The 18,263-nt window shown below is 29.5% G+C and overlaps 1 protein-coding gene across 1 annotated transcript; it reads left to right on the top strand.

Annotated features, from left to right (window-relative positions):
* The first annotated feature begins 2,818 nt into the window (after nucleotides 1-2,818).
* LOC131937882 (uncharacterized) lies at nucleotides 2,819-14,681 on the top strand. The gene is made up of 7 exons (XM_059295579.1): nucleotides 2,819-2,887; nucleotides 5,858-6,021; nucleotides 6,616-6,838; nucleotides 8,630-8,829; nucleotides 11,692-11,917; nucleotides 12,483-12,599; nucleotides 14,397-14,681. The coding sequence occupies exons 1-7, from the start codon at nucleotides 2,830-2,832 to the stop codon at nucleotides 14,402-14,404; spliced, it is 996 nt and encodes a 331-aa protein (XP_059151562.1). The 5' UTR covers nucleotides 2,819-2,829; the 3' UTR covers nucleotides 14,405-14,681.
* Nucleotides 14,682-18,263: the final 3,582 nt, after the last annotated feature.

The following is an 18,263-nucleotide window of genomic DNA, read 5'->3' as shown; positions in this document are numbered from 1 at the left end:
TCGCTTAAAAGTTATACGGATCTACGATTATGATATAATACTTATATGTGAAATTTCATCAACCTAGCTGTAACGGTACTGAAGTTATCGTGTTCGCAGGCACACAAACACACACACAAACACACATACACACAGAAAAGCGGACAAGATTTAAATTCTCTTTTTCCGACTCAGGGATTACAGTATGATTATAATATTTTCTCTATACTTTGTATACGAGAAAATTAAATTATTAGCCTACTTTTCAATTGCAACGGGTACTGATGGCTTGTTTGTAAATAAAGGCGTGCATTTTTATTACACATAAAATTGGTGCGCAATTAAAACGTTTGCATTGGGTCTTCGACTTCAAGTTAAAAAAACGGAAATCATAGAACATAATTAATCATAAAATTGAACATGGATCTGATTACGGTAGCATTAGCATTTCTGGGTGTCTGTACCATATCAGCACAAGGTAAGCTCATAATTTAGGTCTTTAATTCTTTGACAAGACATTACCAATGTTGACTTTGTTGTATTTAAATCTAGATCTAGATCTAGTGTTGAGCTTTTACAAATAATTTGTACCAATAGGGCTAAGAAAAGCGAAGATGACTTGTACAAAAGAATGTCAAGAAACTCCTGGCATAATGTAAAACCGTTGTTTTTAACACAATCACTTATTAATAACAAAAATAATATGAACATCTTTACATTATACAAATCAACAACATTTTGTATATCTACTGAGGTTCAGCTTTAACCTAGTGATAAGATATTCAGAACTAGCGCAACCTTAAGTTAGAAAACGTATTAGTGTGCGTACAATAAACCAACAATACAGTCATAATATACAGTATTAAATCTAATGTAGGCATTAAATTAGTATTAATATATTTGCCAGAAATGCACGAAATCCAAACAGTGCTTATCTGAATAGACTCGAAAATGGTTCCATATGTTTGTACCAGGAAATATATTTTACATTAGTTAAATATATACAGAATGACTTCCGGATCTATTAAGGCTTGACATATTCAAACAAATACTTAACTGCAAAATAATAATACATAGACGAACAATTTTATTTCTAATTTTGGCTAATAGAGTCAGTGTGTTGTAGTAACAGGGGTGTTATATTATATTATATTATATTATATTATATTATATTATATTATATTATATTATATTATATTATATAAATAAACTACAGGCTATACCCCATTAAAATAATAATTAAAGGCTAATTAATATCAACAATTACAATACTGTTTTATTATATGTCTAAGCAATCCATATCAGACATTTTCAACCTATGATTATGCGATAATCCATAAACTATGTAAAGTTTTTTCCTCACCCCCCTCCGCTATTCAATTTCTACAAAAAAGCCAGATCTGCCGCACATAAAGTTTAACATGGCAATCATTAAAACAATCTTTTTTTTTGTAATTTTCATACGTAAATACAGCGCATCAGTAGCCTATATTTTGAGTACGATTGTTACTCGATTTTCTATTGAAACACATCTTAGACCTCAAACACAGCAAAAGTTGCCGACTTGTCATGCTCAATCATTCTTCTCTGTGGTATTTCTGGTGTAGCAGCGGTTGCCGGACTGAACATGCTTTTGCTGGAAGCTTCCAATAGCTATTACAATGAGCCGCATAAACAAACAAAAGCCTAGTAATTCAGCACACAACTACTAGTAATACCACTATAGATGTAGTCTACTAGAATGTTATGACAAGTCTACACTACAGGGCAAAGTTCATAAATAGAAGTGAGCTCAATGTGTTTAGGATAGCCGTAGTGGCCTACTGTTTTCGGTTTACTGATTAAAATTTACCTTATAGATCTATACTATATGCAGAAGTATGGACTATTACTAGTCAACAGGTATACATTAAGTAAAAGCTAGGTATTGTAGACAAGACAGTTTAGTGCAATAAATACAACTAACAAATTAAATCTTACTACTAAAACTAGGCTTTGGTAAGCAAATGAAGTATACTAAATCTAGTAAACGAGTCTGCAACAGCTACCTTTATTCTTGTTATTCTTTTACTACTAGAAATCAACATGTAATTACAATATTTCTTACATAAACCATATGCTAACCATCTTATAAATGTGCAAATATCATTTTTGAGTATATTTCGATAAATAATGATCAAAATAATATTTATGTCACTCCACATAAAAAAATCTTCCATTTCCTAGAAATCCTAACAAAAAAAATGACCGTGTGTCCTGACGCGACTTGTATACATCGATCTAATACAGAGACAATTTGATTAAAATTGTACAATTGTGAACTACCGATACAATAAGACGTTGAAAATGGCGACACACCAGACATTTTCAAAAAAACACCGATCCCACCAACTACCGGCGACTCAGGGGAGATAATACTATTAATTACATCATTAATTATTTAAAACTCGTATAAAATTAAAAATAATATAGGCACTTAATTAAAGTAGTACTTATAAGTACCGTTTGTAGATAAAGGGTTATATGCTTAGGGTTATTAGCTATTTAGTTAATTCTTTGCTTTGTCACTAATATATCTGAATGTGTATTAAAGCACATTGTCTTTTGACCAATAACTATTTTATATAATATTTATCTACAACAAGTATAACATTTTAAAAATATAAGCCTACAATTCACGAGTAACTAATGGCTTGTTTTTTTCTAAAGCGTGCATTTTTGTATTATCCATAAAATTGGTGCGCATTTCACACATTTACATTGGGTCTTCGAGTTCAAGATTAAAAACTGAAATAATAGAAATAGAACAGAATTACTTTATAAACATATAGAAATAGAGAAAAAGCAAACATGGCTCTGATTACGGTAGCATTAGCATTCCTGGGTGTCAGGTCCATATCAGCACAAGGTAAGCTCATAATGTTGGTCTATAATTCTTTAACAAGACACAACTACTGTTGACTTAGTTATACTGTATTTAAATCTAGATCTAGTGTTGAGCTTTCACAAGTAATGTGTGTCAATGGGGTTAAGGCAAAGGATGAATTAATTGCATACAAAAAATGTCAAGAACTTCCTAACATAATGTTCAACCTTTGCTTTTAACACAATCACTTTTCAATTACAAAAATAATCTGAAATTTTTTTTACAATTTTTATTCAAATCAACATCATTTTGTAATTCTGCTGAGGTTCAACTACAAACTAGTGAAAAGGTATGCAGAACTAGCGCTACCTTAAGTTAGAAAACGTATAGACATTCGTCCATTAAACCAGCAACACATTCAATTAAAGCAAATGTAAGCATTAAATTAGAATTAATATAGTCGCCAGAAAATGCGCTAAATCCAATCAGTGCTTATCTGAAGAGACTTAAAAATGGTTCCATATGTTTGTTACCAGAAAGTATATTTTTTAAAAACAAAATTGAACATTTTACATTAGTGAAATAAGTAAAAATGACTTCCGGTTTTATTAAGGCTTGACATATTCAAACAAATACTTAACAGCAAAAAAAATAATACATAGACAAACACTTTTATTTTAAATTTTGATTAATAGAGTCAGTGTGCTGTAGTGACACGGGTGATATATTATATTATATTTTATTATATAAATAAACCGCTAGGCTAATTAATATCAACACTTACAATACTGTTTTAATGTATGTCTAAGCAATCCAGATCAGACATTTTCAACCTACGATTAAGCGATAGTCCATAAATTATGTCAAGTTTTTTTTCCTCACCCCCCCCCTCCCCTATTCAACTTCTGCAAAAAAGCCAGATCTGACGCACTTAAAGTTTACCTAATCCATCCACAACCCCGCTTACCATACATATTGCTATTTTGTTTTTAAAATAGCGATTTGTTTTGAAAATATTTTAGCCCAATGTGCTCTGCCAACAATTTATGTAAGTCAATTGATAAATTATTTTATAACAATTTATATCATACGTTTTAATAACGACGAAAAACGTAAATCCAATTTCTAAACATAACTGTTTGGAAATGCAAAGCAAAAGCGTGTCATCTTACTTTCTTAATAACGACGAAAAGCTTAAATCCAGTTTCAAAACATGACTGTTTAAAAATGTAAAGCATTCGGCCATATGTCGCATTCGGGCAAGTGTCCATTGGGGCGTTTGTCGCATTCGGGCAAGTGACTATTGTTTTTTTTTTGCGCATTCGGGTAGGTGTCCTTTTGGGAAATCGGTCTTCAGGAAAACGGCATTCGCACAAGTGTCTGTCGGGAATTTGTTGCAGACCCTATAACCCGTCAGAAGTCAAATATTAATTTCATTAAAAAAAATGTATCAATAAAGATTTGCTACTTATATTTATCCACCTCTAAATTAGTTGAAAAGTGATAAACAAACTGGATAACTAAAACTATTATCAATTCATACATCTACTTTTCTACTAAGATAAAAAGTTCGATAATTATATTAAATTTGTAAGTTAAAACATATACGACTATTGACACTTTTTGACTCTACAGACTATTAACAAATCTCCAGTATGTTATGAGTTAAAAGATCACTACATTAGACTATGAGTATACAAATTAATATATTAAAATAATTAAGAAGATTAAAAATAAATCAGCTCTTATCTTTTACTCTTCCATTCTGTTATTTCTATTATTACTATTCTTAGGAGCATCAAAATAATATAATACTACTTCCTTACTAGATCTGATTGAACTCAAATTTTGTATATTATACAATGTACTATTTTGAAAACTATTAATAACTAAATCTAATTTTTAAATTTCAAAATGTAGCCTTACTTAACCTAGCTAACTTTATTAAATTTACATAATTCTCATAAGTTTATTTAGTATGATTATATAGACTTTTCACGTTAATTTATGATAATTTTTTTACTTTAGCCATAATCTGTGCATACACATCATACTAACGTTAGCTGATTCAAATAGAGGAGAGTCGTGAAATTGTGTAATAAAGCAAAATTGCAACAGTAAAATATTTCGTTAATTTTGGACCAAAACGTACATGTGCCAGCATAAAAAAAGCAATAAATAAACTGTGTCAATATTTATCGTCGCGCCAGCAGTTTGTGAGTAAAAGCTGTAAAGAGATTTCCATAAAACATTATTTAGTATCTTCACAATCCTTTGAATAGAGTCGACATTTTTAGCATAATTTTTGAATTCCCTTTATGACGCAACTAAATTATTTGTCTATGATTTGTGTTCATTTTAACGATTTTTTAAACACATTTTCAATTGTATCACGAACTCGTTTTCATGACAAAGGGGATAAGATGTGCAACTTCTAAACAAGCCAATTAGAATCTCAAATTTAGTTTTCATTTTAATGGAAGAATTTCATTTGTTGGTTGTGTTTTTTATTTAACTCAGATATTTTTGTGGTCATAATCTTCCATGATCCGTGACTTTTACACATTTCCTAAATGACTCACTTACTACCCATGTGCCACTTTTCGCCCATGTATTGACTTTTAATTTTTACATTATCTAATCAGAAAATTAGATCACTAGTATCAAAATACACCTTTAATACTCATCGATACATATATAATTACAAAAGTAGCTACATTGAATTGTATCATATTTTCATTTTTAAATGAATTATACCTTTCAAATCAAATACAAATTGAATAATATTATCATAACTTGTTTCCTCGAATGTTTCAAATTATGAGACCGCTTTGACGCACAGGACGGTATTCCTTCTATATATATATATATATGCCACAGCAAAAGGGTGCATATTTCATTTCAATTCACCGCCTAAATTTAATTAAAAAAATTTGGACTTTCGCCGGCTATTTCGATAAAAGAAAATAATCAATATATGCTCAATTAAAAAAATTATGTGATTTATTGCAGTACTACATAAATCAATAGTACCGAAAATAATAAAGCTAGGTTCAGAAGTTACTGTTTTCTGTGATTCTGATCTTGCCGGTGTCCCTGAAAATGGCAGCCCTGAAGGCATTTTTGCATTGGAGCTGAGTTGGAATGAAAAATTCTTTTACGAGTTCAGTACCAAGGTAATTTAGGTAGACTGGAAGTCCATATTTTAAAATACGTTTGGTACTTAGGTTTTAATTGTTCTTGAAATCATAATCGTTGGGAATTGTAAAATAGAAAATATCAGACTTGAATATTACAACAAAAACAACAACAAATATGAATAAAAACATAAACGTAAAACAAAAAATTATATATGTTTATATATATATATATATATATATATATATATATATATATATATATATATATATATATATATATATATATATATATATATATATATATATATATATATGTGAATGTGTGTGTGTGTGTGTAATTTTGTGTTTTTGTAAGTTAATGTTTACTGTTATAGGTTAGGAAGTTATTAAAATTAACATAGCAACAAACGTAAAATATTATATTTAGTTGAATTTTTTTCAGAATGGATGGGTGTAGGTTCAAAAGCTATTACAAATAACTTATGATGAACATAGTAGTATATAATACAGGTTTCTGGGAATACTTTTCTGTACGATTTGCGATATTAAAATAACACAATAATTTTATCGAAATATGTTTAGTCATGCATATTTATCATTGTACGTTGTTATTTTTTAATCTTTGTATAGTTTGGCACTGTGAGAACAATTGGTGTAAACACTCACTGGCGAACTAGGGTTTCTGGACACTATCCCAGGAACAGTCGTAATCTTTTCCATAGGGACAAATTCAGGCTGGAAATCGATATGATAAATATCACCCCCGATGACCAAGGCGAGTTTTGCTGCTCTAGCTACACCAGAAAGAACGGAGAATTGCAATCCCCCTCAAAACGTTGTGAGGACTTTATAGGTTGGTTTCTTTTATTAAGGCGTGATTTGTTAATACTTATTCTTTTAAATTTCGATTTATACAAATAGCTTTTTTTTAAAATTAAAATTTAAAATAATAAGTAGTATGTTGGTATATATTTTTATTAGGTTATTTAATTTTTTTCCTCTAATCGTATCAATTATTTTTGAACATATAATATTTCATTTCAGTGAAAATACAAGTAACTGAAATTCATAAATTTTAACTGCTTTACCTAAATATATTTGGATTTTCTTAATGTCTACCAGTAACTAGTTTTGTTTAAATCGAAGTGTCTTTTTTTTAAAATTTAAAAACAAATTAGGCCTACATACATATATATATATATATATATATATATATATATATATATATATATATACATATATATATATATATACACATATATATATATATATATATATATATATATATATATATATATATATATATATATATATATATAATATAAACGGCTTGGTAGTGTGTCAGTCCTTCCGTCATCGATATAGATATTGGAACCATAAAAGTAGACTTCGCACCATGCGGTACTTTCCTGTAATAAAGTAGGGTTCGTTTATATAACGACATAAAGCTAGTTTATACTTGCCACTGTTTTTACTCTTTTGCATAACGGCAAGAACATATTAAATACATGCACATTTCTAAAACATATTAAAAGGATCAATGTCAAATATCATTTTCGTTTATATTCCTAGAAAAAGTAGATTCATTTTAATAACATAATAACAGTAGTGTAGAAAAATAAAATCAACTTAACTTAACTCTATTTCCTAATTTTGACAAGCGACGTAATTTAAAAATAAATTAAAATCACGATAATAAAAAAAAAATGTGAATGTAAATCTACAGACCTCCTAGAAGGAATTAGTGTTGCAATAATATAATTTGCTAAATGTGAATGCAAATTATGCGGATGTGTAAGAGGAAATTATCGTTAGAAAATTATAATTAGCATGGATTGATAAAAGGCAATCTTTTATTTATTTTATTCAGTGAACGTTCGGTTTACTAATTATCTATATATAATTCTCTTCTGGGAGACGTTAGAAAAAAAGCTGGGGGGTACAAATCAAAAGTTTGAGCTGGGGGAATTTCAAATCAAAAGTAGTGCAAATCGAAAGTCTGAAGGGGGGGGGGGGGGGAAGTGTGCAAATCAAAAGTTTAAGGTGGTGGATTGGAAGTTGAAATTTTGAGGGGAGGGGGTGCAAATCGTAAATTTTAGGGAGGGTCAAATCGAAAGTTTGTCCCCTAGGCGCCGGAAAGGGTCGCTACGCCTCTGTTTTGTAGTCATTCACTGTGTCAGACGTCTCCGCCGGCGCTCGGAAAGGGCGCGATTTGGCGCTACAGGCTAGACTGTGTGCAATATGCCTTTATGATTGCATTTAAATTGTGTTTATGTTATGAGTGTTGTGTTTGTTTTTTCGTTGTTTTTTTGCGTTCGTTTGTGTTGTGTTTAGTTTTGTTCTGTTCCCAAGTTGGTACCTTTTAAAAAAGATTTACCGTGGCGGAGCACGGGATGCAGCTAGTATATATATATATATATATATATATATATATATATATATATATATATATATATATATATATATATATATATATATATATTTATATATAGCCTTTTTTCGCAGCTAGTATATATATATATATATATATATATATATATATATATATATATATATATATATATATATATAAAATTGTACTGTTTTGATGTTATGATGAGCTTAAACTTAGGTTCATTGTCATTTCATTTTCCAATATTTACAGTTTCACATCACTCTATAGTGGAAGCAAGCACAATTGCACAAGATCGAGATTATAAAATAATCCAATGTACCCCTGATCTCGCGGGAGTTCCAGATACGGCAACAGAGGTAGACAGAGTGGAGTTGTTCTGGCAAAATAAAGATTTCGATCCAAACTCCTATTTTAAGTATACTTTAAGAATATATTGGTATAACTATCGGGTAAGTGTATGGTTAAAAAAAACATTTAAAAGTCAGTTTCTCTACAGATTATAATTTAAGCTTTACCTAAACAAACGTGTTTGATAAAATAGTATAAACTTATACTTGTATTAATTGGTCATATCTAGCATACTTTTATTTTTTACCTTTTTTAACTTTTCCAGTATGCTCCAACTGATAATGTTTATTTAAAAAAAAAATACGCCCCATTCGACTTGCCTTGATAATCTACCACCTTTCCTGTTTTCATCAACCACTTTTATTATTTACGAGCCGACCCGCAGCGTATCATACGCCGCTATTTAGTTGTTTTATTTTCTACTTTTCAGTAATTCATAATTTGTGAATTCGACAGTACCAACGCTGCCACTGAAAATATTTCTTTAAAACACTATAAGTAGCTCGTTAAGGACCATAAACACCCCCCCCTCTTCTTCCCCCACCCTACGTTTAAAATCGTTGGCTCTGCTTGTAAACATTTAGAGTGAACACAGCTCACTAAAACCATGTAGGGGTGGGGAGGTAGGGAGCGCGTTTGCAGCTTGTTTTCTAGCGGCTCCCCAGAAGAGAATTATATATATAGATTTTACAACAACGTTCTAAACATATTGCCGTCCGGCAAGACTCCTTCATATCTGATATATGAAAACAATACCATTATTACAGTAGCGTTCGAAGGTGGGGGGGGAGCAAGGGTGAGCTGCAGGTCCCTCTACGAACAATTTTAGGATAGTGGCGCTTTTATCAGAGAATAATTAAATTGAACTTAAAACAACACACACGCAAAACAACAGCAAACGCACTACCGAAAATACGAACCAAATAATTGTTATACTATGTACCCTAAGTATCACATTTTTAAAAACTCATCCTTAGTAGATATGTAGTCTACTTCATATCTTATCGTCACCTATGTCAGCGCTAGGCATGTACTATTCACAGAGGCCTATTATCTTTGGCTTTTAGATCAGTCTAGTATCGTAGGTTAATTGTCTACGTTAAGTGTGTCCGGTAGAATACAATTTTGCTTATCTTTTATATGTCAATATTAGCAGGAGTGGAATCTGAAGGTCCCTTGTATGTCAGCTTATCTAGAACATTACCTTCTTGTACAGATGCACCTTTTTATAAATTGATAATGTTAAATATCTTTATTCAGCTATATGAGGTGGGAAGTGGGGGGAAGGGGTGGTGATGACGAGAAAACGGAATAACACTACAAAAAAAGACAAATTCTCACACAACTTCGAGAAGGTTAAGATGCGTCTTGAAGATCAGCACGCACAGATGTACTTATGAAACATACACTTAAATAAATAAAACAAATTCTCACACAACTTCAAGAAGCTTAAGATTAGTCTTGAAGATGAGCACGCGCAGATGTTCTTAACGAAGATATATTTACATAACTTGGGTAAATTTTGCTAAAACCATATTAAAGCACTATGATTAAGAGTATTACTGCCCCCTGACGATAAAAAAACAAACTTAAAATAAGGAATAACTATAGTTGTTTATTTTACAACCTGAATCATTGCTTTTTGCAACAGATAAACTCTGTGAATATTGCTTTTAGAATTAACAGTAAACAGCTATTGCTTTTTGTGCTTTTTAAATATTGTTTATTATCATAATAAAAAGATATGTGTTAGATCATTGAGTTCCTAAAAACAATAACAGTGCGGAATATTATTAGTATTTTATAAATTCACAAGCGTTTTTTGAGAATGAATAGTTACGGTCAATGGATAAAACTCAAAATTTGACAAAAGACGGAGAAATTGATCTTTGACGTACATTTGAAAATTCAATCATCTATCTGAAATAGTACTTAACTTATAAGTGTTTTGAAAAATTCAAAGTAGAAAAAGTTCCATATCCGTTTATCGGAAACCACACAAAAATCGATACGGATCTACGATATTCTAAAATACTTATATATAAAATTTCATCAACCTTGCTGTAACGGTACACACACACACACACACACACACACACACACATACACAGACATACGGATAAAATTCCAAAACAATTTTTTTCCGACTCATGGAGCTGTAATACGTCGCGATTTTTTTTTTGCACGATTACAAGACTTTCTCTATACTTCGTGTATACGAGAAAGTAAAACTGTAAAGATTTAAAGATTTAAAATGCAATAATTTAGATGAAATTATGTTTACTGTGGATTTCTGCTCAGAATGTTCCACCGATTAGGCTTAGAATAAGTGACGCATTAAAAGCGCTGTTGTATACCGACTAAGCACTCTATTTTTAAAATTTTGCGACGTTTTAGCATTTACATATTTTTAGACAATATTTTTTTTTGTAAAAACGAAGACAAATAATACTAAATAGTAAAGTAACTAATAATATGGTTTAAATCTTAGAATTGTAAATAAATGTGTGGACACACACACATATATCTATATGTATATATATATATATATATGTATATATATATATATATATATATATATATATATATATATATATATATATATATATATATATATATATATAAAGTGAATATTTCCGCTACTGTCGTTTTACTGTATTGATAATTAATATTCCAATGCTTCAAGTTGTTTTTTTACGCTAACTACATAACATAATAATATTGTGTTGCTATTCTTGTTTTCGGTTGTGCTGTGCGTATATTTTGTGTTTGTATTGCCATATATATATATATATATATATATATATATATATATATATATATATATATATATATATATATATATATTTATATATATATATAAATATATATATATATATATATATATATATATATATATAAACATATTTTATGTATTTTAAACATGTTTGTTAATTTAAATCCAATACATTGTTTGAGCACAGTACCCAGACGTAAATCTAATCAACCGTGCTCGAAAAGGTCACTGGCGCATGATCCCACATTATCGAAAATTGAAGCCCAACAAGAGATTGAGCAAAGATGGAACAACGCTTGATATAGCAATCTATAATCTAAGAGACCAAGACGTTGGCTGGTACTGTTGCAGTGTAAATTACTTTGACAAAGATGATGTCAATCGTTTAGCACACAGGTGTCATTATTTATCAGGTGAGAAGCCGTCCCTCCAATATATTATTCCGTTAGACCAATGTTCAAGAAACAAATGGCTTAATATAAGCTACTTTTACGTATATGATTTTACATTAATCGAAATTTTATAATGCAACACTACCTTAATATGTATGATTTCATCTAAGAGTGCAGATGAATAGCTTTTAGAACAAGCAGAAAAATAAAGAATTCATAACATGCCAAGTAAACAAACGAAAATTATTTTTTTCAGGATTAAACATTTGCATCCATTTATATTCTAGTTTGTAGTTTGGTTTAAGAAAATAAAATGCAAAACGAAAGTTATTGTGTGAAATAATGGAAAACAACATGAAACATTATATTTAGACATGGCTATAAATGGCTGAAGCATAGTCTAGCTGCTGACGGCTAGTTTTATATTTTATACTACAGCACTTGTATGTATTATTTGTAGTTAAACACAAAATTACATTAAGTTGTTTTCTTCTAAGATCACATTTTCTTGTGATATTCTTTCTATTTTATTAAAATGTTTAATGAATCTTCTTCATGGGAGCTAAATGTATTTCCGTGTATATAGATTCACGTATTCAAGTCGTAAAATACTCCAGAAACGGGAGCTCAATCAAGAGAGTTACCGAGAATCTAATCTTCGGATTGCTGATTTTTTCATGGATGCAGCAACACATTTATAGGGGTAATATATAATTTTTTTTATAATCAACAATGTATGAAGAGTAGGGCACTATTTTACTTAACACAATTGTAATTGCATAATTTAGAGTATGAGCCGTAATTGACGTATTAAATATTAAGAGTTATTCAGTGCGTCGCTCAACAAATGAGACAAAGGACCAAAAAAAGGTTACGACACTAAGACTAAATAAACTATACTCTCGACATATATATATATATATTTATATATTTATATATATATATATATATATATATATATATATATATATATATATATATATATTTATATATATATATATTTATATATATATATATATATATATATATATATATATATATATATATATATATATATATATATATATATATATATATATATATATATATATATATATATATATATATACTCAAGTTTGTTTACATGTTTGAATATTTATTTATTTTTTGTTTTTTTTTTTTGTTTGTCCGCTTGGCTACAGGAGAGAATCTGAATTATGTATAGAGCTGTAAAATAGTATGTAGATAGAGAACAATTTTTGTTTTCAGAATGATTGTTAATAACACATTTTTTAAAGACGTTAATTAATTTATTGATTTACTTATTGGTAGTTTAACCACATTAATCCAAAAATTTTAAAACAATGACTTTACTTAGAGTGAAAAGTGACGTCACATGATTTATTTACTTTTTAAAACAACAATGGCGGTATCTTCGAAGATTGAGTTGCCCATTCAGATCTTTAACATGTTATAAAGCTAATTTTCTGTTGGCTATAATTTTAATAATACGTCCGTTTGCTTTTTTCATTACGTTGTAAAACTTATATAAATTTTCAAAAGTCTTTTTCATTTAGTTTTACAATAAATTTCTCTAGATCGACAGTCTAAAGATCAGCTGTCAAAGAGAGTTATTTATAAATCTAAAGATCAGCTGTCCAAGAAAGTTATTTATAGATCTAGAATCTAGGTCGGGCCAAATTATTTTAAAATCACAACAATTTATTGAGTTTCTCTATTGAAATATTTTAGTCCTTAAATATTTGATATATAAATCTTTTCTTTTTAGCTTCAAGGGTCATATAATTCAAGAATACAAGTGATTTATCTCTCTAGGTTATAGATCTAGATCTAGCAAGAGTTACAGCAAAAACTAGACTTAATGAAAACAGTCGTAGAATCTAAATAAATTTATCTACATCTAGATAATAATGAGAAATATACTAAACTATTTCAGACCTTCATTATATATATATATATATATATATATATATATATATATATATATATATATATATATATATATATATATATATATATATATATATATTTATATACATATATATATATATATATATATATATATATATATATATATATATATATATACAATATATACACAATATATATATATATATATATATATATATATATATATATATATATATATATATATATTTGTTTGTTTAGCTATGAAATTGACTAATTTAAGTTAAAATTTAATTTGAAAGATACTAGATCTAGATCTAAATCTAGGGCCTAGATGCAAGCAAGGCATGCCATTATCGTAATTTATTTAGCCAACTGTCGTAAATTATTTGAAATATATAAAATGAGGATAAGAAAGAATACAAACCGGTCATAACGATGGCAAACGGAAATACAGCCACACGACCTAGCGGCTTATATTATATATTTTAACAGTAAATAATTGTGTATAATGATTCTTTTATCTTTAATCTTTTAACTCAAAATATACGTTTAAATTATGTGTTATTTATAATTACTTTTTAAATTTTAGGTGAATGATTTTCTTGTTCCTTGCTTGAATGCTACTAAACACATGGAAGTCTTATCTACTAGAGATGTCTCATAGTGTGTTATAAGGAATCCATCAAAGCCGTAACCATCAAAGCTTAAAATTTCACTGGACACAAGATCATGCAAATTAGCTGAAAACTATCAACGCTACCGTAAATAACATCTTAAAAAAAACATAATATTAGATTAAAGCATTAAAATTTGTAAATGCAAATAAATCAAGTTTTGATTAACTTTAGTTACTATCGTTATTTAAGATGTAAGAAGTGAATGTCTTGGTGCGGTGGTGCTACGCTTTTTTCCAGTAATATTAGGAACACAGTCAAAGTAGTGCTCAACATGTTGTGCCTGTCTAATTATTTTACGTGTTGTTTTATATTGCTTCATATATTATAATGCATACCATACGTTTCTCTTTTTAAATAATATTCTCTATCATCAACATGTTTGTGCCCATAACACATGGGGCAGATGCAGCAGAATCGATACGTTTTCTTGGCATATGAAGGGATAATGTTGTCAGCACTATTTCGAACCGCATTTATTTTTGTTGTTGGATTCAGGAACATTCTGCTAACTTGAAACCGGACTAGAACATCGAAACTTTCGGGTTAATAGTCTAGCATTTTACTCTACACCAGGCCGCACCCTTAAGTTTGCATACTAGGTGTGATTGTATAGCCTAAATAGATTATACTGTTTTTTTCTTAGAGTTATACGATGAAAAGGGGCGGCAGAACTATGTTACTCTCTACCTGGATAACGACATGAATACATTTTTTTAGAATTTTTTAAGTAAGGCTACTTATCCTTCTATGCCATATCTTTAATTTGTATGAACTATTTTTTTCCAGTATTTTCTTTTTATCGAATTAGCGACATATTCTAATAAGCGTCATAAATACATCCAAAATTAAAAACTACCCCAGGCTTTAAATTCATGTTCTGTAAGAGTGCATAACGAGGGTATAGAGGACAAATGCAGTATGTCCACTTTTTAGATCAAATCGATGTACATTTATACTGATACTGTAAAAAATAAAAGCTACAAGAACACTTAAGTACAATGTCAGAAAAGTAGAATGCAAATATTTTATGAATGTTAAACCATTATATTTTGCACTGTTTTAATATTGGAATGTGATTTATTAACTTATTTTCTCAGGATGATTTTTTTTTTTGGAAATACTGTGTTTGTCATCTATACTCTTGATACATTTAATGAAACATATTTTATTTTATAAGACAGGATGAAACCGGCTTTAAAGAACTGGTCCACTGTCCCCACTCAGGCAAAAAAAAAATCAATCATTCTTAAATAAATGAGTTCACCTTCTTTGGTTAGCTGATAGAGTGATCGCTAGTACATGCTATTTGTATAGCTCTTTTTATTATCGATTTACGTTATTATTAAATTTAATTTCTAATCAGAATAAACAATATTTATTTTCGCATTGTCAAATGAGAACAATATAAATAAAATTACGAGATTATCAACAACGACAGGCAAACTTAACCTAACCTAACAAACATAAAGAACAAACAATAATCGTGATGAAAGTAAAAGCTTATAATAATGAAATTAGACGTAGATTTTACACTTAGTAGTTTTTGAAACACGTCTTACAACAGCGGAAATCAGAAATCTTTGTGGCATAAACGGAAAAAAAATATCTTGAGGTTTTTAAAACCGAAAAAGCTCTTAATGTTTTTACAAGATCGTGAAAAATGATTAAGCACAATTTAGAAGCATTACAATTTGAAAACGTAAATAAATGAAGTTTTGATTCGTTTCATTAGGAAGATTAATCGTCTTGACTTTATTTTATTTCCATGATTGTCGATTAATAGGTTTGAAAATACTAAGTAATTTTACAAAATTTTCTTACGTCAAATTTCTTTATTTAGATCGGTGTGCTAATATATGGTTAGCGGAACCTTAAATGTTTAGGTGCTGGTGACATAAATGAGAGAAGTTGAGGTCTTGCTGTGTTGTACTACGCTGATGTACATAATACTTTAAATACTCATAGACTAAAGCAGTAGTCGACGTATCGTGTCGATATAATTATTGTGCATCATGGTTTATAGTATTTAATGAACGTTTAACATGAAACCTGCTTATAAACCGTTCTTAGCTACCATAAAGAAAATAACAATGTTTAACCCTATAATGCATACTTTTGCCATAATTATGGCAACGTACTATTGTGAACACACATAAATCTTTAATTTTACAGATACACATTAACTATAGTGTTGCATCCTTTATTAAAATCTTTAAAAGAAATTTTTGTTTCATTTCCGATGTCACTTTTGTGATAATGTTGACGAGCTGATCACCATGGAGGATGGTATTTTTTAAATATTTTTTTTTTCATACAGTAGGCCTACTTCCTACTTCACTATTAAAAAATTATAATGATACTTCAAAACTATTCTAAATTGTGTATATTGTATTATATGTATGATGTAATATGATTTACATACTTATTTAGATGCAAATGGTTTGTTGCCATATGGAGTCATATTGCAACAGGATTCACTGAATCAGGCTCTGTAGCCAAATGTCAAGAAATACATCTATTTTTTATGTTTTCAGAGATTTTTCAATGTATTTAGTTATAGTCAAAGAAGATAATAATGCTCTTATTACCAATGACTTCCTAAGTTCTTTTGTTGAGAGGATTTTACTGAAAGAATATTTATTTACTAAACTTATCTTTACAATTACCATTAAACTATGTACCAGCTAATCAGTTTACAAAATACAAATAACACAAAGGCAATAGATTACAAAACCACAGAAAAAAATACATTTTTTTACTTTCTCGTATACAGAGTATAGAGAAAATATTGACAGTCCTTCATCACATCCGGGATATAGAGGACTTATTTTAATCATCAAAAATTATAAATCCAGATTCATCAAAATGTTGGCGTTGTATGCGTAATGGGGTTGTAAAAACTGGAATATCAAATTCTGTCCGTGTGTCTGTGTGTGTGTAAAAACGATACCTTGAGTACCGTTACAGCTAGGTTGATAAAATTTCACATATAAGTATTATATCAAAATCGTAGATCTTTTGCGCAAGAAGGGGAATCCGTTTTTGTCTGTCGCACTAAACATGATGAACGTCGTACTTATTTATCTTACCATAGTGCGTACCTTTTTTTTAAGCAGACGTTTTAACGGTACAAATAATGCAGTGCAAAGTGTGACTATGTACTCGATTGTAAAGGCAAGATCGAAGAAACTATTTCTTTTAAAGAGCTTTGTTTGGTTTTATAGCTTCAAAGTTTGCATACCATGACGTTGCATTGCACAACAAATATATTTAAAACAATCAATAACAGATAAGTAGCCAGCTACTAATTGTTCTCTATGTTTACTTCTTTCCGTTTACGGATACGCTTGTAGCATTGAAATTTTTCACTAAATTGAAACAGGCAAAACCTTTAGCGCCCCTGCAGGATTTGATTTGGCACTCTGGACTATCATTTGAGCACTATGGTGTATACATTCGTTTAAAAGAGTGCGATAGACTATGTGAGTGCAAAAGACTATGAATAAATTGGGGTAATATAGCCTTTTACTAAGCTGAAACAGGCGGTTCCGCCGGCGCCTCACCATGGTGTGATTTCGCGCCCTGGGCTAGAATGTGAGACTTTTCGTTTATGTTTGCGTGTTCTTTGTGTTTGAGTTGAGTTTGAGATTTGTTAAGTTTATGTTTTCATTTGGTTTGTTTTCGTTTTTTTGTTTGTGTTTGTGTTTGGTTTTGTGTTTTGTTTGCGGTTTTTTAAGGTGAGTTTTGGTTTTGGTTGGTTGTAGTTAGGGTGGACAATG

The sequence above is a fragment of the Physella acuta genome, unplaced genomic scaffold (assembly GCF_028476545.2).
Source record: "Physella acuta isolate Inbredline_101_S28 unplaced genomic scaffold, ASM2847654v3 ptg000224l, whole genome shotgun sequence".
NCBI classification, from domain to species: domain Eukaryota; kingdom Metazoa; phylum Mollusca; class Gastropoda; family Physidae; genus Physella; species Physella acuta.
This window is presented reverse-complemented; position numbering and strand designations above follow the sequence as displayed.